General features: G+C 59.1%; 1 protein-coding gene and 1 long non-coding RNA gene across 7 annotated transcripts; one reads left to right on the forward strand and one right to left on the reverse strand.

The window, feature by feature from the left end:
- Window positions 1-108: 108 nt before the first annotated feature.
- On the forward strand, window positions 109-16,629 carry MBD3 (methyl-CpG binding domain protein 3). 6 transcript variants are annotated; one of them, XM_077121304.1, is made up of 9 exons: window positions 112-183; window positions 2,983-3,135; window positions 4,530-4,704; window positions 5,551-5,688; window positions 8,072-8,162; window positions 8,967-9,144; window positions 11,347-11,538; window positions 11,804-14,540; window positions 14,720-16,629. In XM_077121304.1, the coding sequence occupies exons 3-7, from the start codon at window positions 4,588-4,590 to the stop codon at window positions 11,531-11,533; spliced, it is 711 nt and encodes a 236-aa protein (XP_076977419.1). In that variant the 5' UTR covers window positions 112-183; window positions 2,983-3,135; window positions 4,530-4,587; the 3' UTR covers window positions 11,534-11,538; window positions 11,804-14,540; window positions 14,720-16,629. The 6 variants fall into 6 exon arrangements, with proteins under 6 accessions (XP_076977416.1, XP_076977417.1, XP_076977418.1 ...); XM_077121301.1 differs by lacking the exon at window positions 2,983-3,135 and having other exon boundaries at window positions 109-183; XM_077121302.1 differs by lacking the exon at window positions 2,983-3,135 and having other exon boundaries at window positions 109-183; window positions 4,530-4,689.
- On the reverse strand, window positions 15,546-19,356 carry LOC143650487 (uncharacterized). Its single transcript, XR_013159579.1, has 3 exons — window positions 19,251-19,356; window positions 16,850-17,228; window positions 15,546-16,377 (listed from the first exon to the last, which is right to left on the reverse strand). It is a non-coding gene; the product is annotated as an uncharacterized LOC143650487 (long non-coding RNA).
- Window positions 19,357-19,569: the final 213 nt, after the last annotated feature.

A 19,569-nucleotide genomic window follows, 5' to 3' on the forward strand; every position in this document is an offset into this window, starting at 1 on the left:
CCGGCGCGCGTCCGGCTGGGGGCGGAGGGCGAAGGGCGGAGGGCGGGGGCCCGCGGGCCGGAACAGCCGCGGCAAGTGGCGGCGGCGGCGGCGGCGGCGGCGGCTGAGGCGGCGGCGGCCGAGTGCGGGGGTCCAGGCGGCGGCAGCGGCGGCCGAGGAGCCGGGCGCAATGGAGCGGAAGAGGTGGGAGTGCCCGGCGCTCCCGCAGGGCTGGGAGAGGGAAGAAGTGCCCAGAAGGTCGGGGCTGTCGGCCGGCCACAGGGATGTCTTTTACTATAGGTGAATGAAAGTGGCGGCCGCGCCGGGCAGGGCCCCAACGGGCGCCTCCCAGCGGCCTCTGCGGCGGCCGGGGGCGCCCCAACCCAGGGCCGCGGCCTGGGCCCCGCGCGCGCGCTTTGGCGCGCTCGCGTACGTGTGTGCGTGCGTGCATGCGTGCCCGGCGCGCGGCGGGTTCCGCGGCCCAGCGCGCGTGCGCCTCTCGCGCAGCCGCATGGCCCTGGCTGGCCTGGGCGGTCGGCGGCCTTTGTTCGGGCGGCCGGGGCGGGCCTTCCTGTCGGACGAGGCTGCTGGGAGGCAGGGGTGGTGGCTGGACGCTCCGTGCGAGTCCGATCAGACCCGCGGGGTCCTCGCGCGGAGCCGCAGTGGGTGGGGAGCCCGGGTTGCGGGGAGCGCGGGGCTCCTCCCGGGGGACAGAGTGCAGTCCCCTGACCTTCCCCGGTCCTGGCACGACCTTACCTGAGTGGCACCCCTTATCCTCCGCACCGCCCCCCCATTCCTGACCACGTGCAAAGAGCAGTGCTCCTCGCGGATCGTGTCCCCTCTGGGACCACACGCCTTGGGCGCGTGACTTTCTGAACCAGTAAACCTGTGTATCTGTGTTCTGAGTGGTCTGAGCCTTTCCTCTCAAAAGCCCCTTTCTGCTGCCTTTCCCCAGCGACTTGGGAAAGGTGGCAGAAACCCCTCTCCGTGCAACAAAGGGTTCAGTCATTGGCCTCGGCCCGGACGCAGAAGCTGGCCACCTGCTGTTTGTCTTCTCCCTCCTTTCTTCCTGACTGGTGGAAGAGAGTTTCGTTTTGGAGCCAACTTTTGTTGCTTCCTCCCCTTGGCTTCAGTTCCTTTGAAAGGAAAGAAGGACGCCTGCCATTTGTTGACCCATCTGGTGCTGGGGGGTTTCTCCATCCTTGTATGGGCCTTGGGTCGTGGGCCTCCAAACTGGGGGGGTCCAGGGCGGGTGGTTGGCAGGAGGCGGAGGCGTTCCCCACCCCCACCGCCCTCCAAGCTGTGTTCGTTTGGAGAGAGGAAAGTGGGTGGGGAGGGTGTTCAGAAGTGTGGCAGCTCATCCAGCACAAGCTCAGGTGCCCATTTCCAGAAAGTGTAGGGACAATGATGGGGACCCTGTAAGTTCAGGAATTGAGGTGGCAGAACTGAAAGCAAGGGCCCAGGTTACCAGTGCCCATTTCCTCCTTGGGATACCTCCCCCCTCCCCCCTGTGACTCCACCCCCTCGTTGGTTCTTTTAGAAGCTTGCAACTTTGTGGTTCTGCCCTCCAGGGTCAGTGAGGTGGCATCTGCTAGCAGCTGCCTCCCTGGGTGCTTAATTCCAAGTGTGCGCATATGCTTAGTTCTCCCTTTGAAATTTTGAGGTGTCGGGGTGGCTCAGGTCTGTCTGTGCCCCCTCTCTCGACCTTGGTCGATTTAAGAGACTTGTCCAGCACCTGGTGGCAATGATTTGTGGGCCCTGCTCTCATGGGTAACAGTCCATAAAGCAATACTCTCCTTGTAGTACACATATGCTGGTGGTGGCAGATGCTGAGATGTGCAGAGGCGAATAACTGGGGTGCCAGGTTGAGAATGAGGGGAGGTCAGGGAGGGCCTCTCAAATGAGAGGACCCGGGCAGGTGGTCCAGGCAAAGGGAATATGGCATGTACAGAGGCCCTGGGGAGGCACAGAGCTGGCTGCAGATGGAGCTGAACCATGGGCAAAGGGAATATGGCATGTACAGAGGCCCTGGGGAGGCACAGAGCTGGCTGCAGATGGAGCTGAACCATGGGCAGTATTAGGGCCCGGCATCAGAAACTTTCCTTGCCTCACCCTCATCCCAACTGCCTAGGAGCTTCTCAGGGCCTGGCTGTGCTTCTCTGAGCCGCCACCCCTGGCATGGGAGTCTGGCTATGGGGACCAGGGGAAAGCTTCAAATGGGCTGGACGGATATGAATTCAGGTTCCCAAAAGAAATGAGGGCCTGAAATGAGAGATGAGGGGGCAGGCACCAGGTTTGGCCAGCTCAGCTCTCTGGGTGCCATCATCCCTCCCTAGGTCTGGGGACATGATGGTGATGGTGCCGGCTGCATCCCTGGCCTCCCCACTGCCAGGCCAGGGCAGGGGTGTGAAAATGGTTTTCCTGCTTCTCCTGGTCCGGAAGAAAGACTGTCCTCAACCAGAGATCTTAGGGGCTGCCCGCTGGTGTGCCCAGCACCTTGGACTCCTCAGCTGGAGAGTGGGAGCAGGACCATGTCCTCAGCAGGAGGTCTTAAGGGTCCTGGTGCTGCAGAGCTCCCCCAACCCTCTGGCCACATCCACAGGGCACTGTGCCCATGGTGGCCTTGACCTGACAGCGGGTCCTCCGATACCAGAGTGGTGAGAGCTGGGGCACACCCACCTGACGGGAAGATGGTAGGGTTTGTGGGGTTGGGACCTGGGAGCAGCCCTGCATTTTCTTTGAAGTATTCTTCCCATGTGACAGTATCTGTCCTGGGTTGTGGGGATTTGTGAGTGTCAGCACCCCAACCCAGGGAAGAGCTCTTGTGAGCTGGGAGGCCTTTTTCAGGAGGTTTTGTTTGAGAAGCAGAGCAGGTGGGAAGGAGGCACGCGTGCCCAGCACTGAACCCCTGTCCCAGCCAGCAGGCCTGAGTGTGGCCCTGCTCCCTCGGACCCAAGCTTCTTTACAAGCGTCTTCTTTTATGTGCTCTCTGTTACCTTCCAGCAGCCCTCTCACTGGAGGGGGAGACGGAGGTTCAGAAAAGGTTAGGTGGTCCGAGTCAGCACCTGAGCCCCCCGACCCACAGCAGGGCCAGCCAGAGGTGTCCAGGGGTGCCGGCTCCAAGACTGCCTTCCACTGAGGAACACCCGCCGTTGGGTGAGCTCAGGCCACCACCATCCCTTTGGTTTTTATTCTTAAACTTGTGGCTTTGTAGTGTTGTTCCCACTCAATATCGGAGACATCTGTGTCACTGGGGATCTACAGAACCTCTTTTTAAAACCTTGAGCTATGGGGTGGTGCCACGGTGGATCAGTGGCAGAATTCTCACTTGCCATACCAGAGACCTGGGTTCGATTCCCTGAGCCTGCCCATGCCGAAAAAAAACAAAACAAAACCTTAAGATATGCCTCACAGTCCATAAAATCCACCCTTTTTTGAGTGTGCAATTGAGTGGGTTTTAGTCTTTTCACAAATTTATGCAGCTGTCTGCTTGTACCCCATTAGCAATCATTCCGTTCCCTTCCCCCAGCCCTGGAAACCAACTTGCTCTCTCTCCCGTTTACTTTTACAGAACAGTGATGGGAGTGGAGACCGGAGGTAAAGGAACCTCTGAGTGGTCTTCACGTGGTCCCTTTTCCCCCTTTGTGGCTATATTTGAAGGCTGAGTCAGGGACTCGGGTCTCTGTGCTGCCCTAGGCACGAGGGCTCAGTTTCAGTATCAGTTGGCACAAAGCACAGCTAGTAGCCTGTCTGCTCTTGAGTCCCTCCCAGGGTCCCCAAAATATGCAGAGGCGTGAGGGGAGCGGGACAGTTCCCTGAATCTCTAGCCCAGGGTGGAGCCGGGGAGGGCAGGGAACCCCGAGCTGGGTGTGTGACCCCTTCCATGCTGTGTAAGGTATTCTGAACTGCTGGGTACTGGGACATCTGGGAAGGGGATAGGCAGGGGCTGCCCAGATTAGGAGCTTGTTCTTGAGGTTTATGGGGGAAGAAACAAAATGAGGCTGCCCACCGGAGCTGTTAGCAGAGGTGGCTATGCCAAGTCATGGCGGTCTCTGTGCTGCGCATCTCACCACCATCTCGGGGCCTGTGCCGTATGGCTCTCTACATGCTGGAGTCGGCATTTCCAGGGCAGCAGGCGGGGGGGCAGAGAGTAGAGAGCAGGGCGTCAAAGCCAGGCCTTTCCCCCACCAGGTCTCAGCAGGACACCCCATTCCAGCCCTCCCTGCACACTGACTGCCACAAGGAAGAGACTGCTCCTCGGTCATCCCTGAAACCAAACACCCACTCTCCTCAGGGGTCCTTGCTCACGCACATGGCCTGATTGTTTCAGGAATGTCCTAGACATGTCAGCCAGGATCCAGGGTTCAGGCCCCCTGCTTCTGTAGGTCAGCATGTCCATTTAGTGCCTGGTGCTGCCTGCTCCGGAGACCCACAGACAGGCCGGGGGTAGTAGGGGTGTCTGTGAGTGAGGCCCAGTGATTTAGCCGGGGCGGGGGGGGGGGGCAGGTCTCCTGCCCCCGCACTGACCGACTGGCCCTCCCTGCCTGCAGCCCGAGCGGGAAGAAGTTCCGGAGCAAGCCCCAGCTGGCGCGGTACCTGGGGGGCTCCATGGACCTGAGCGCCTTCGACTTCCGCACGGGCCGGATGCTGATGAGCAAGATGAACAAGAGCCGGCAGCGGGTGCGCTACGACGCTGCCAGCCAGGCCAAGGTGAGCCAGGCCCAGGTGAGCCGGGCCACACGGAGCCAGACAGGTGCCGCAGCCATAGCTAGAGCTTCACTTAGGTTGAGCATGCCATTTCCTTCATTGGTTTTCTTCCTGTCTTACATTCACAACACCTAGAAAGCTGCAGAGACGCTGAGAGGAGAGAGGACACTGTGGAGGCTTCCATGCCCCAGCTCCCTTGGGTCCGCCTTAGAGCTGTGGGTGCCCCATATACTGCTCTCCTAGCATTTGGACAGCTGTGTGGCAGCCCCGCGTGGAGGGGCCGTGGTTTTTGCAACAGTTTCCTGTGGGTGGACATGAAGGCCACTGTCTATGGCCACTGCCGCCAGGAGTTCTTTGACTGCCATGGAGAGAGGAGCAGAATCTGGGTTTGGACCCCTGCACCTCCTCGCTGTATGACCTTCCAGGTTCTGTCTGGCAGGGGATGCAGGGAGTGATGGGCAGGTGGGTTTGGGGGTGGCCTCGGGGCTCCATGTCTGCCACCCAGCATTGCTTGGCCCCGATCTGGGGTGCCCCGTGGGTGCCTCCTGTTGCTTGGAGACCACAGCTTCAACTCCCCAGTGCAGCGCAGGGTGACAGGGAGGAGCGGGTGCTGGGCAGGCAGAAAGGAGTGGGTAGGGGTTCGGAGCTGAGAAGAAGGCTGGGCGCGGTGTGGAGGGTCTGCCAGCAGGTGGGACCCAGAGGCTGGCGAGGGGAGGCGGGGTCCCTGGGGCAGGGGTGTTGGGTGGGCGGGCTCGTGGCCCTGGCCATAGGCAGGAGGCAGGCACCTGGCACTGAAAAGGAGGGGTGCGCTCAGGGGAGGGGCAGGTGGGCCACAGCGAGGGGCCAGTGCGCGGCTCTCCGCAGGGCAAACCCGACCTGAACACGGCGCTCCCCGTGCGGCAGACGGCCTCCATCTTCAAGCAGCCCGTGACCAAGATCACCAACCACCCCAGCAACAAGGTCAAGAGCGACCCCCAGAAGGCTGCTGACCAGCCTCGCCAGGTAGGAGCCAGGACCCGGCTGCGCCTCCGGGGGCTTTCCCCACGAGATGGCCTCTCTGCGAAACCACCGGAGAGTTCTGTAGCGCTGCTGGATGTTCCTTGACCTCAGCGTGGCCATTAGAGGTGTTTGGTTTCAGAACCCAAGTTCAGCGGCAAGCTGTTGATTCAGGAGGATGCAAAGCAAAGTATCCTCTCTGCTGCAGCCCTTCTGCTGCTCGGGCCGGTTGCGGTTGGCTTTCACTTGGCTGACTTCTGCCCCTCTGTTGTCTTGAATAGATGTTTCAGTTTTATAGGGAGACATTTTAAATAAGATGGTGTATGTTTGGCTTTGGAACCTGTTTTTGGAAAAATGTAGAATTCTTCATGTTTCTCCAGTTTATTTTCAGACGTCTCCCAGAGACCCATGGCCAGTTGCTGGGCTGGGGCAGGAGCCTGGAGGCTTACAGGGGCGGGGAGAGGAGGGAGAGGAGGAGCACGGGGTCCCCACATCACAGCTGCCTCCCCTGGCATTTCCCACCTTAAGGCTTTCACTTCTGGGCGGGCCACCCCGAGTCTCACACTGATGCCCAAGCTTCTGAGCCCATGTCACACCTTTGGGAGGGTTGGGACCGACTTGGGGTCCTGCCAAGAGCACTGGGCGCGCTGGGCCTGTGGTGTGGCTCCTTGGCTGCGTGTTCACCATGGGCTATTTGGGGTGTGGCTGTGGCCTCTGTGGCCCCTGGGGGTCCTCCCAGCTCAGCCAGGGGTAACATTGACTCTCTGACCCTGTGAACTTGAGGATGAGGTACAGAGCTTTCCCTCAAGGGGGCTGGGGACGCTCCTGTGACAGCAGCGTGCCGGAGGGTCTCCCCCCTATTGGCTACGTGGTCTTTTTAGGAATTATGAACCAGTCGACTGCATGTTGAGCACCCTGGGTCCTTTCCCCTTGCTAAAAGTGGAAGCGGACATTTCTCTGCCTTTGGGAGGGCAGGAAAGAGCTAAAAGTGTTGGTGCCAGACAGACCCAAGTCCCCCAGGGGGCCCGGTGTGTGGGGTCCAAGGAAGGACCCTGTGGGGCGCTTCTCTCCCAGGCTCATGTCATGTGGCCACTGCGTCTGCTGAGAAAGTTCTCTTAGCTGTTGGGCCTCCTTGTTCCATTTGCATTAGAGAATTAGCTTTCAAATTTCTGCAAAAAAGGCTGCAGGAGTTTGGACAGGGAGTGTGGCTTTAGGTAGTTCCTGCATCTTAAAAGTCTTCCAGTCCCTGGACACAGGTCATCTTTCCATTTTTTAGGTCTTCAATTTCTCTCAGCAATGTTTGGAGCTTTCAGTGTACAGGTCTTTCGCCTCTTTGGTTAAATTTATTTATTTCTATGTATTTAAATCTTTTTAGATGCTATTCATAAATGGAATTGTTTTCTCGATTTCCTTTTCAGGTTGTTCGTTACTGGTGTATAGAAACCCAGTAATGACTGATCTCTGCATGCTTATCTTGTATTCTGCAACTTTTGGGAAAGTTGCTCTCCCCCAGGGCTCCCAGACCCCTGCCTCTGACTTTGGGTTTGTAGTTTCGCTACAGCGTGTCTTGGTGAAGAGCTCTAGACCCTGTCTTGCTAGGAGTTTGTAGAGCTCCCGGGCATGCACATTTATGTCTTTCACCAGATTTGGGAAAGTTTCAGTCATCATTTCCTCAGATACCTTTTCTGTCCCTTTTTCTCTCGTTCTTTGGGGGCTCCAGTGAGTGTGTTGGTTCGCATGATGGTGTCCACAGCTCCCTCGGGCTCTGTCCATCTGACTTCGTTCTTTCTTCCATCCGTTTCTCGCGCTGGATGATTCCAGCTGTCTTGTCTGCAAGTTAGCTGATTTCTTTTGCCTGCTCACGTCGGTGGTTAGAATCCATTCAGTGGTTTTTACATTTCAGTTCTTGTCCTTTGTACCCAAGTTTCTATTTAGTTCCTCTTATAATTTACACCTCTTAATCTTGTTCAAATGATGTTTTCTTAATTTCCTTTAGTTCTTTGTGTATGGATTCCTTTAGCTCAGTGACCACAGAGGGGACAGGGGTCCACTCCTGACTATGGAGGGGACATGGGGGTCAGTATCCTGACCACAGACGGGACGCAGGAACCATTGTCCTAACCACGGAGGGGACACAGGAGTCACTCCTGACCACGGAGGGGACGTGGGGGCCACTGGCTCATACTGGCAGGGCTGGGGTTTTGTCCAGGCCTATGTGCCTGCGGTGGCCCCTGACAGCCCCCCTCACTGCCCTGTTTTTTTTTTGTTTTTTTTTTCACATGGGCAGGCACCGGAAATCGAACCCAGGTCCTCGGGCATGGCAGGCAAGCACTCTTACCTGCTGAGCCACTGTGGCCCGCCCTCACTGCCCTGTTTTTGTTGGCAACAGCTCTTCTGGGAGAAGAAGCTGAGTGGCCTGAATGCCTTTGACATTGCGGAGGAGCTTGTGAAGACCATGGACCTCCCCAAGGGCCTGCAGGGTGAGCCAGGGCCCCTGGAGGTGGGGTGGGGGCTGCAGGGGACAGCCACGGAGCCTGGCACAGATGCATGAATCCTCAGAACTTGTCAGAAGCCAGTGCAAGGGGTTGGGCAATGTTCCTTGGGTGGCCTATGTCCTCCCTCTGCTCAGTGCTGGTCCAGGGAAGCCCCCCTCCCCAGGCTGAGAGCGTGGGAATCCGAGCAGAGGAGGGCATCAGGACCCAGGCGAGGGCTGTGGCCCCCATGTGCCAGCTCCCCGTCTGCCTGGGGCAGGTGGGAGGGAGCGGAGGAGGGAGGAGTTTTCCAGGCACAGGGTCAGTGAAGGTGGGGTCAGCATGCAGAGGGCTGGCACGGGCAGCACCCAGGGCAGTGTGGGGCTGGCGGGCGCTGCTTGTCTGCTCGATGGTGTGTGGGCCAGGGCCTCCCCCTCCATTGGACCACTTGCACCCTTGCTCTCTCCCTGCTCTCAGGGGCCCCTTTGGGCCTGCTGGGCCTGGTGCTGTCTCCACGCAGGCTAGAGTGCAGCATGGATGGGGTGGTGTTGGAGCCACTGGGGCCACTGGGTGGGCTCAGGGGCGTTTTACTTTCTCCTTGGCCCCATAAAGGTGTTGCCACACGGGACCCAGGGGAGCAGAACTCGAATTTTCTGTGTTTTTAAAAATGAGAAAATTTGTAAAGAATGTGAGAGTGGAAGAAAATGGAGGGTGCCCACCCTCGGCGCTGGCTGCTCAGGGACCTGGCCCTGTGTCCTGGGGTACACTCATACCACATGGCCCCGGTGACCCTGCAGTCGCTTTACCCTGCAGGCGTGGGGCCTGGCTGCACCGATGAGAGCCTGCTGTCAGCCCTGGCCAGCGCCCTGCACACCAGCGCCCTGCCTGTCACGGGGCAGCTCTCGGCCGCCGTGGAGAAGAACCCAGGCGTGTGGCTCAACACAGCACAACCCCTCTGCAAGGCCTTCGTGGTGACTGACGAGGACATCAGGTAAGTGGCATGTGCCCCTCACCCCCCACTGAACCCTCTGTTCCTGCTGCCTGGGTTCCAGAGCCAGCCTGGGCTTGACAAGGGCAGGGGTTCCAGAAGCCCCTTCCTCTCCTGAGCGCGCCCAGTACATGCCTGCCAAGGGCCTAAGGCGCCACCGGTGCGATGCCATGACATGAAGTGCCCAGGATCCACCTGTCCTTGTGGACAGCAAGCGACTTTGATGCTTCCAGGGGTTGGGGGGTCGTGGATATAACCGAAAACCACTGCACCGAGTACCTTAAGATGGTTAACACCACGTTACATGGTTCCATGGTGATGAAAAGCAGAAGCCGCATGTGTTCAAGAGAGGGGATCCTGTGTCCTGCTGTACCCCCACTCGCTTCCACACGGACTGCATGGCAGGGGCACTTGGGGAGAGCATTCTGAGATGCTTGTCGGGCCTCACCGGGGCCTCTTCCTGAGGCCACTCTGCACGGTCTGGTAACCTCACTGGGTTGAAGAACCACACAGATGCAATTGGAAACAAAATCCAGACTGGTTCTTAGAAACTTAGCAGAGCTTCTTAGAAACAGAAGAAGTTGAAATTAAAAACTCAGTTAACACGGGAAGCAGCAGCTTTGGTCGCGTCCATAAAGAGAGTGGGTGACCTGGAGTGGAACCTGACAAAGCCAGAACGTGGGACAGGGTGTGGGAAGGGCGTGGAGTGTGGGGTGGGGATGGGCGGGGAGGAGGAGTGGGGGGTCTGGGAGCGGGCACGGGTCCTGAGGCAGCACTGCCATAAGGAAACAGGGCAGCGGACAAGGAGCAGGCACAGAAGCCCCCCGCGAGGGCAGGGCAGCACCTGTAGAAGCATGGCTGGGTCCCGCATGGGGGTGTCTGTCCTGTCCACACACCACCCACTTGGCTCTAGGAGAAGCGCAGTGGAGGGGAGCTGCCACAGCAGGGAGGGACAGCAGACAGCGAGGGAGACATGGCTGAGGTGTGGCTTCTCATGCTGTCCCGTGTGCCCGGGACTGGGGGTGGGGGGGGCTGAGCCCGTCCTGAGATCCGAGGGCAGGTTGAAAGTGTCAGGGCGGGGGTCATTCTCTCCAGGCTGGTTTGTGGGGTCATTTGGGTCCATGCCCGGTCCCTCCCCTCCAGCAGGGGATCCCTGATGTGGAAAAGAAACAGGAACAGAAGGTAGGAGCCAGGTAGGGCCCATGGTGCCCAGAGGAAAGCTCCTCAGGTGTCACCTGACTCATGGAGAGAAGGCTCACCACGCATGGCTGAGAGGAAAAGAAAGGGCTCGGCGTTTTTAATGATAGAAGGAAAAATCAACAGATTTCTAGAAGGAAAAGGAGGAAATCACCCCTGAACCAAGGGCCGTGATTTGCCAGATGGAAAGGACCCTGGCAGGCACGTCATGGCGACTTTTGGGCCACCAGGTATAAGGCGCCAACTGCACAAGGCTCCCGACTTGCCAGCAGCAGCCCTGGATGGGGGAGGATGGTGGCCAGCAAAGCACCTTCAGCATCTCCCGGCGCCGGGGCAGGGGAGGCCCCTCCTCGGGACTCCTGGAGCACCTGCTCCAATAAGTCACGGGGACAAGCCAGAAGAAAAGACAAGAGCCAGGAACCTGGGCCCAGGCCAAATGGGCCATGTGCCCCACACAGATGAGAAAGAAGGTTGTCACCATGTGGCCCCATATGGGGGCAGGCAGTAGACATACCTGGAATCGTGGGATCTAAGGGGCTTGGGAAAGGGCAGAGGACCCTGCAGCAGAGAGGGCAGCAGCTACCGGGCATCCTGGCACCCTTACAGTTTAGGCTGGTGGTTCTTTTGGCCTCGGGCTGCAGGCAGGCCCTGCTTCATGATGGTGGGTTGGAGGGCAGCTCCCTGCGGCCTTGTGGCTTCTGCTTCCTTGGCGGGAGCTGCAGTGGGTTCGTAAAGGACTCACTGTGGTGCTTTCCCCTCCAGGATCAGTTCGGCATGCCACGCCTCTCTCCCTACTTGGGTGGCTGCCTGCCTGCCCCCTGCCTCCCTGCTGCCCTCCCAGTTCACCTGCCCCACAGCCCCCCCTGGGAGCGGTTCCCAGCCCCTGTGCAGGCGGCACCTGGCCATCCTACCACCTGGTCAGCCTGTCCTCCAGCCGCTCCGCGCCGGAGCAGGAGGGTGGGGCCTGAGGGCAGTAGGCTGGCGGCTCAGGCATCTGTGCATCCCCAGGAAGCAGGAGGAGCTGGTGCAGCAGGTGCGCAAGCGGCTGGAGGAGGCGTTGATGGCCGACATGCTGGCCCATGTGGAGGAGCTGGCCCGTGACGGTGAGGCGCCCCTGGACAGGGCAGGGGACGAGGACGAGGAGGACGAGGAGGAGGACGAGCCCGACCAGGACCAGGAGGTGGAGCACGTCTAGAGCAGGTGCCACAGGGAGCTCCCCACCCAGGGTGGCGCATCCAGGATCACAGGTCCAGGGTGGGGTGCACCTAGCAGAGCTGACCAACTGCTCGGGACCTGGCCCCCTTGGTGCTGGGGGGGAGGTCACCCTGGCCACCTGGGGGCGGGGGACAGGTGAGACAAAGCAGGAGTCGGGGGCAGGATTGCAGCTTCCCTCCATCCCCAGCAGCCTCCCAGAAAGGCTCCCAGCCCCATCACTGAATGTGCCTCCCCACTCCTTGTTTTCCAGAGGCTGCAGGAGAGCCTGGGCCCCTGCCGACCGTGGCCCCGGCCCCTCCTCTGGCGTGGCTCCCCGCACACCGCCGATCCCAGAGGCCCTCAGGTGCTGCCGCGTCTGGGCTGAGGTTTCCCTGCCCAGCACGGCGACCCTGACTCCCAGGGCCTGGTGCTGCGGCCCCCAGGTGCCACGAGGTCTCTGTTGCTGCATCTCCATGGGGTTGGAGAAACTTTTCTGAACCCACTGCCACCCCATCTGCACCCAGAGGGCCGTGATTCTGAAGCCGGGACCCCAACCCTCATGGAAGGGGGCAGCAGGGGCGCCCCACAGCCGGACAGAGACCCAAGCCAGGTGGACAGGCATGACCTTTAACCCGTGTGTTTTGGCTGCACTTCACGTGAACTTTGGCCTGTGCTTCTGACTTGTTCTGGAAGTGGAGACGGCACTCCCCCAGGGTCTCGCTGTCCCAGGGCTGGCGTCGTGGGGCCTGGGCCGGGGGTGATTCCACCCGTGCTCCCCACGTGCTCCCCATGCAGAGTGCGTCCTGTCGGCACGTGGAAGCCCGAGCCATGCTGTTGGAAACTGTCTTGTTACTCGGCTGCCCTCCCAGTGCTGCCTGCCAGCACCACAGACAGACGTACTAGCTCTCCCTTTCTGGAGTCTGTGCCCCAGATGGTGCCCCAAGACCCCCAGAAGGCACAGCAAGGGGAGCATGGCCAGTTGGACATCCAGTTCGGCCTCCATCCAGCTGCTGCCCTTGCCCCCTGCCACATGCAGCCTCCAGGGGCCCAGACCTGCTTCGCTGCGGCCCTGGACCCACTGTTACCTCAGTATCCGGGCATCACTGTCTGGCTGCCATGGGGAGCAGGCAGGGCTTGGACAGACACCTCAGCAGGCTCTGGCCAGAGCAGCTCTGTCCGGGCAGGAAGCAGAGGGGCTGGGAGGATCCTTGCCTATTCCTCCCACTGAACGTGGGCCTCCCGGGACACTGGGCCAGTGGCATTGAAGCCCACTGGGTGCTTGTTGGATGATGGTCAGGCCTTGTCCTCAGCCAGCTGCAATTTGCCCAGCGCTGCGGGAGAGGCCTGCTTCTCCTGGGGGTGTTGGCGTGGGCCACTCACTGGGACCCCCGAACTGGTCTGGGTCCCCTGGGGTCTGCTTCTTAGTGCCCCAGCCTTGACACGGCCGTGGCCTCCCTGGGCACCCACTGTGCGTGCAGGAAGCTGCAGTCCCAAGCAGATGGGAATAAAGCCATCGGAGTCGTCTGTAACCTGGAGCCTCGTTTGAATACTGGGGGTATTGCCTTGGGGGCCAGTGGGTGGCACAGCTGAGGGACCTCCAGGCTCAGGGCCAGCAGTTGGAGGAGGGAAAGTGATGGGGGGCTGACCCCTCATGGAGGGTCAGGGGCAGAGGTCACCCTGGCCCATGAGGGCAGACGGGGGCTGCGGGAGGTCCCAGGGTCCCAGAGCTTACTAGTGTGAAGTTCGGGGGAGGACGAGGGCTTCTAGGAAAGACTGGGACATGACATCTCTGTTGAGAGGGGCCGAGTTCCTTCTCCATTAGTGCCTGAATCGTGGGGTCCCAGTGCTGGGTCCACAGGGTAGGGTGCATTGGGGCGGGAGCTCCCGAGAGCCTGTCAGACCCTTGGCCTCACCAGGGTGCTCATAGGAATGGGACGGTGGGCAGAAGACCCTCATGCCAGCCCCTCCGGCACCCACATGCCTGGATGCCCTCCCCCAACCAGCCTCTCACCCCTCTGGCCCCTGGTGAGCTCCTACTCATCCTCCCAGGCCCCGCTAGCCATGCCCCTTCCTTCCCACAGGACCTCCGGGCATCGTTCACCACCTTGCTGTAAGTCCTCTGGCCTGGGGTGGCCAGTGGACACACAAGGGCCTGCACCCCTCCTCACTCCCCCCACTCCATCCACAATAGGGGCTCACTATTTCACCCCCACCCCTCCCTGTCTTCCTTGTTTCCATGTCTCCCAACCCACTATCTCTTCTATCTACCCAAATTTCTGCTCCCCCATCTCCTGTCCACTGTCTCTGCCCACCCCGCACCTCTCTCTGGCTCTAAACCACCACCCCACGTGCACTCCACAACAGCCCCCAGCCCAGAACAAGCCCAGCTTCCCCTGATGAGAGCTGGCCCTGGGCTCCCTGTGCCCCCAAGCCTTCCCTGGTGCCGAAGGGCTGCCGCTCTCCAAGTTAAGGATCTAAAGGCCTTCTGGGTGCCGGCCACTCCCAGGCCCGGCCCCTTGGTGTGGCTGCTAGTCCCTATTGGCATCCTTGGCACCCCATGCCCATCTGCCCCTCTGACCTGGGGGTGAGGGGGGCTTGCAGAGACCCAGCGAGGACTAGGGTGGCCCTGTCCCCTATGCAGGAACGAGCCACTACGGTTTCGGGTACAGAACACAAGTTGATGGGCTCGGAGCGCAGCACAGGTGCACAGGGCTGGTTCCCTCCTGGGGGCACCCACGTTCCTAGGCTTGTGGTCCCTCCATCTGCAAAGCCAGCAGTGGGACATGTCTTCTCAGAAGACAACCCTTCCGCCCCCTCCTCTAAGGCCTGTGATGACTTGACCCTCCCGACAGTCCAAAAGTATCTCCCCTCCTGTCTGGTCCCCTTTGCCCTGGGAACAAGCTGCTTGTCCCGGGGCTAGGAGTGAACAATCAGCCACCGACCACACTAACCTCAGGACAGATGTCTCCCAGCCTGTCACAGCCTCCTGGCCTCTGCCCTCCACGATGGTGAGTCATTGCTATGGGACGGTGGGGTGCCCGGGGATGGGCCGGAGAGTGGGCTGCAGGGGCCACAGGAGCAAGGGGTTCTGGGGTCCTACACCTGCTCTACCCAATGCAGCAGCCACCAGCCCATGGGGCGATGTCAGCCTACCTGGTGGCCTCAAAGAAGACCTTCCTTTCTGCAGGCCCACAGGGCTGGTGGCCTGAGCTGAACAGCAGAGATGGAGAAAATCACCATCCTCTGGGAAGTTCTATCAGATGGGGCCATTCCAGAATAAGGATTCTCGGCCACCAGGAGGGCAGAACTCCCCACCCCGGGAAGTCCGGTAAAGCCGTGCTCGAGAGCAAAGGAGCTCCAAATCCCATGGCTAACGCAGAGACGGAATGGGGTCCGTCCACACAAGGGAATGTGACTCAGCCATAAGAAGGAACAAAACTCTGGTCCGTGCTGTGACACAGATGGACCTTGAAGACAATGCTCCGTGGTGAAGGAAGGCAGACCCAAAAGGACAAACTGACTCCATCTACACGGAATATCCAGAATGAGCACATCTAAATAGGCAGAAAGCAGATTTATGGTGGCCAGGGACTGGGGAAGGGCATAGCTGCAGACGAGGTCGGGCCTTCCTGGGGGTGGTGGGAATGTTGTGGAATTAGATGGTGACAGCTGCACCATTGGCGAATACTCTAAACCCCACCGATTTGTAAACTTTAAATGGGTGAAATGTGTGTGAATTATATCTCTATTTTAAAAGACTTGGGGCCTCAGGGAGCCTGAAGCCTGTCCACAGACCCCAATCTTAGGGGTGTCGGGAGCCAGCTTGGTGGGAGAAAGTGGGGTCCCCCAGCGGCCAATGGGGACGAGTGTGAGCCATGCAGGTGCCCCACATTTTGGCCTGTCTTGGAGCAGGGTCGCCCAGCCCCCAGACCAGTTGGCTCTAACTGGTAATGTTAAATTAAAAAAAAAAAAAAAAAAGGCAAATATTAACAGGCTGAGTGTGGGAAACGCGCTCAAGAGAACAAGTATATGAAGTTCTAGAACTGGCAAAAGAAATCCATAGTGACAGGCAGGTTGGTGGGAACAGGGGACAGAACTTTCTGGATATCTCAACGCTCACCAGGCAGTAAAAACAGTGCATTAAAGTGTAGATTACACCTGCAACCCACAACCCCACCCAGACTGCAGGCTGTGAGCATGCGTTATTTGGTCATCAGAGAACACCGAAAATCAAAATGGCACAGGGAAGGTAGATTTGTGGCTTTACATTCTTTGGCAGAATTTTTTATCCCCCCATGTCTATCTCTTATTCTTTCAAAATAGGACCGTGGAGGGGCGTACCACCAGATCTGGCCTGTAACTGTCGTCAGATCATCACAAGGTGACCCGAGATGTGGTTGCAAATTGAAAGCAGATCCGCACGACAATCATTTGGATGCGCAATGCCATTTATTTGCTTGCTACGTCGCAAGCTGCCCAAAACAGCCAGCACTGTCCAGGAAACACAACCCACTTAAAGATGGAGGATTCCAGAGTCTCCGAAATCCATCTGCACCAGGGTCCACCCACGGCAGGCAGTGCCTTTAATGAGAGGTCACAGGAGCTGGGCTGACCCGGGTCAGGGGAGGGTCCGAAACCACGGGCAGTGAGAGCCGGGGCTCACAGGGACCTGGGTTTTTATGCTTCTGGGGTCTGCTCTCAATGTCCTTATCAGGGGAGTGTCCCCTGAGCAGGCATCAAGCCAGTCCACAGCACATCCTCGCACGAATGGCAGGTGATCCCTTGTCATAAAAAAACATGCTTCTCTCCATTTGTTTACCTTCTCGCTGTGGACACCATCTCCAGCTGGGGTAGAGTGAGGCAGAGATCTTGAGTCAAGCCCTGGATGGGGCTGCCAGGCGTGTACCCACAAAACCCCAGCCCCCCCCACCAGCTCACCCCCAGCCAAGGACATGGTCTCGTGTTCCCTTTCTGTGTTCGTGTGAGCCATAGTCCTTGTTACTGCATTTTTGCTCTTTACCACTGTATTTCCGCAATACATTAATTTTTTCCCTAAATTATATGTGCATATAATTAAAAAAAAAAAAAAAAAAAAAAAAACGGAGGCAAGTATCACTTAAATCCTCTTGCTCAAACTCAGGCAGCCCCCAGCCCCACCCAAAGCCTTGACCCGCTTTCTGATTTTTTCCTCTGCACTTTTCAAGATGTTTTGCTTTTTGGAGTTCCTTCTTTCTGGAGCTCCCTCCTGGGGTTTCCCTTCCCCTTGCCTTCCCACAATGGCACCGGTTTTTTATTTTATTCCCCTTCATTTACTTACTCCTTTGTTTTGCTGGAGCACATCCTCCAGTTTGCAGAGCTAATTACTGAAAACCTGGTGGGCCCAAAACGTCTTGATTATCTCCTCCCACTTGATGCAGACTTCAAGTTGCATGCTACTTTCCTCCAGAAATGTGGAAGGTTTGCCCACTGCTTTTGGTTTCTATCAGGCTGTGCAGCAGCCGAGGTGTTCTCAGTTGTGATCCTTCAAACGTGACCCAGAAGCATTTAAGATGCCAGAACCTCTAAAGCACATTCCCGGGACGGGCTGTCTGGGTCCTTGCTGTATGGAGATGAGACTCTGCTCCCACGGACCTGGGATGTTTCCTTCCATTCTTTCTTTCTTTTTTAATGCTGTATGATGGGGGTCCCATTTCATTCTTTTTCCATGTGAGTATCCCGTTATTATTGCATCAGTTTGATTTTTTTTGGGGGGGGGGAGAGGGGGGCGGGAGAAGTGCACGGCAATCAAACTCGGGTCTTCTGCATGGCAGGCGAGAATTAATTCTACCACTGAACTACCCTTGCACCCCCTCTTCCATTATTTCTTTGACAACCTTCTTCCTTCTATATTTCTCTGTTCTCTTTGGAACTCCTGAATTGCTCCTTTATTTTCTCTCTCCACTCCCCAGTTTCCAGCGCTGTCCTTTCTGCTCTACTTCCTGGGAGGTTTCCCCAACTTAACTCTTCTAATCCCCTACTGAATTTTTATGTTTAGCTACTGTGTTTCTAACTTCCCAGCCCTCCCTTGTCCCCTCTCATCTTTTCCCAGCCTCCCATGGGCTGGAAGTCTCTGTAAGGAACCGGTATGTGCTTGTCAGTTGGGCTTTGGGGCGCTGGGTGCCCCAGTATTGCCAGGTGGCAGTGGGGGGTTGGAATGGGGGCAGTCCCCTTGGTCTGTGGGACCAAGAAGGGCATTCCACAGATAAGAACTGCCCAGCTCTCACACCCAGTATTCCATCACACAGGGAGAGGAGATTGGAAAGACCTCTCCCTGTCAGGTACCAACACAGTCAGGGGGGACTTTTAAGAACACATGTGTACATGCCTGACCCCCCCACACCAAAAGGTGGGCCACTCTGAGCCTCAGTTTCCCCACTCATCACAACGAAAGGCCCTGATATGACTCTCTATCCCCACCCCAGCTCAAATGCCATGTTCTCTGGGTGAATCCTAAGCTCCTCCCACCCTCACACTGGTCAGGGGGCCTGGGGCAGTTCACAGAGGCCTCAAAGGCCAGCTCTGGTCAGTGAAGTTTCTATGGGGAGACAGGGACAAGACCTAGGGCCAGACCCAGGATGCTGAGCGAGGGGTGGGAGGGGTTGCTTGTCAGTCCAGAACATGTTGGCTTCCCAGGTCTACGACTCAGGTAACCACGGAAGATGGGTGCTTGCCCTCCAGAGCTGGTTCCACGTGAAAAGTTATAACAGAGGAATTAACAATTCCAGGCGTTCGAGTACACAAAATTCCAGGATGTGGCCAGGGAGTTGGGGACGGGGGCTCATGGAGGTGACGCTCAAGTGGAGAATGGTGCGGGGCTAAGGCTCCAGGCAGGTGAGGGAAGATGCCAGGCAGGAGTCTGATCTAGGTTCTGGTGAGTGTCCGCCAAGGAAGAAGGGATGGGCAGAAAGCAGGGGCTGGAGGTGGCCCTGCCCATCATGGACAGCTGTACTGAGGGACAAGAGAGGGATGCAGGAAGAGCGAGAGTGGCAGTGGACACAGCGCAGTTCAGTGATGGGCAAAGAGACAGGCGCCCTCCTGTGTGGTCTAGAGAGCCCATTCCATTAGCCAGTCAGAGCTGGGCTGGACCAGGGTCCCCTGACCCCTGGGCCACCCACCTAGGCCCACCACCCCTCCCAGACCACTGACCCAGGCAGGGCCGATTGCAGAAACAGCTGATTCCTCATGAAAAACCTCACACTGGGAAACCACAGGGCTCTTTTGCCCCTAACGAGGAACGACGGTAGTTAGGGGACAGGGTGGCTTTGGAGATGGCCTCGTGGGCTGCTCTCAGAACAGGACAGGCCTCCTCGCAGGAGGTGGCCGCAGGGCAGCAGGCACCCCGGGAGAGGGTGGGTCTCAGTGTCGCAGGCTCTGTCCAGTGGAACCTGCCCAGCCTGGGGAGCGCCACCCGCGAGACGGGCTCTCTGGTTCCGGGCGCGCGCCCCTGTGAGGGCGAGCTAGGGGCTCCGCGCCCCTTCCCGTGGGTCCCTGTCAGTGCCAGGGTGGGTGGGGGGAGAGGGGCTTCACCGCGGCCCGACGCCAGGGTAAGTCGGGAGAGGGGGAACCCAGAGACGGGGAGACCCCAGACCCTCGGGCGGGGCCGGGGGAGGCGGCGCAGGTGCCCAGGGCGCTCAAGGTGGGGCGGTACCCGGCCGAGGATGGGCGCGGCGGGCACCTACCTGCAGACGGCGGCTAAGACCGCACCGGCCGGCGTTCCCGGGTCACCGCCCCGCTGCCCCGCGGAGGGGGTGGGAGCTGGGGCCTGGCCACGTGACCCGCGTCCGGCCGCCCCGCCCGCGGCGCGTGCGCCCTGGAAGCCGCCCCATTGTTGGGCCGCGAGGTGACGTCGCGGCGGGCGGGGCCGGGGCGGGGCGCGCCGGGGGCGGGGCCGGCCGGAGGGAGGGAGGGAGGGAGGGAGGGAAGGAGCGTCCGCCGCCGCCGCGCCGCCGCCTCACCGTCCCCGCCGCCCGGGCCGCCGGGCCGCAGTCGCAGCCGCCG

Source organism: Tamandua tetradactyla, chromosome 11, assembly GCF_023851605.1.
Source record: "Tamandua tetradactyla isolate mTamTet1 chromosome 11, mTamTet1.pri, whole genome shotgun sequence".
NCBI classification, from domain to species: domain Eukaryota; kingdom Metazoa; phylum Chordata; class Mammalia; order Pilosa; family Myrmecophagidae; genus Tamandua; species Tamandua tetradactyla.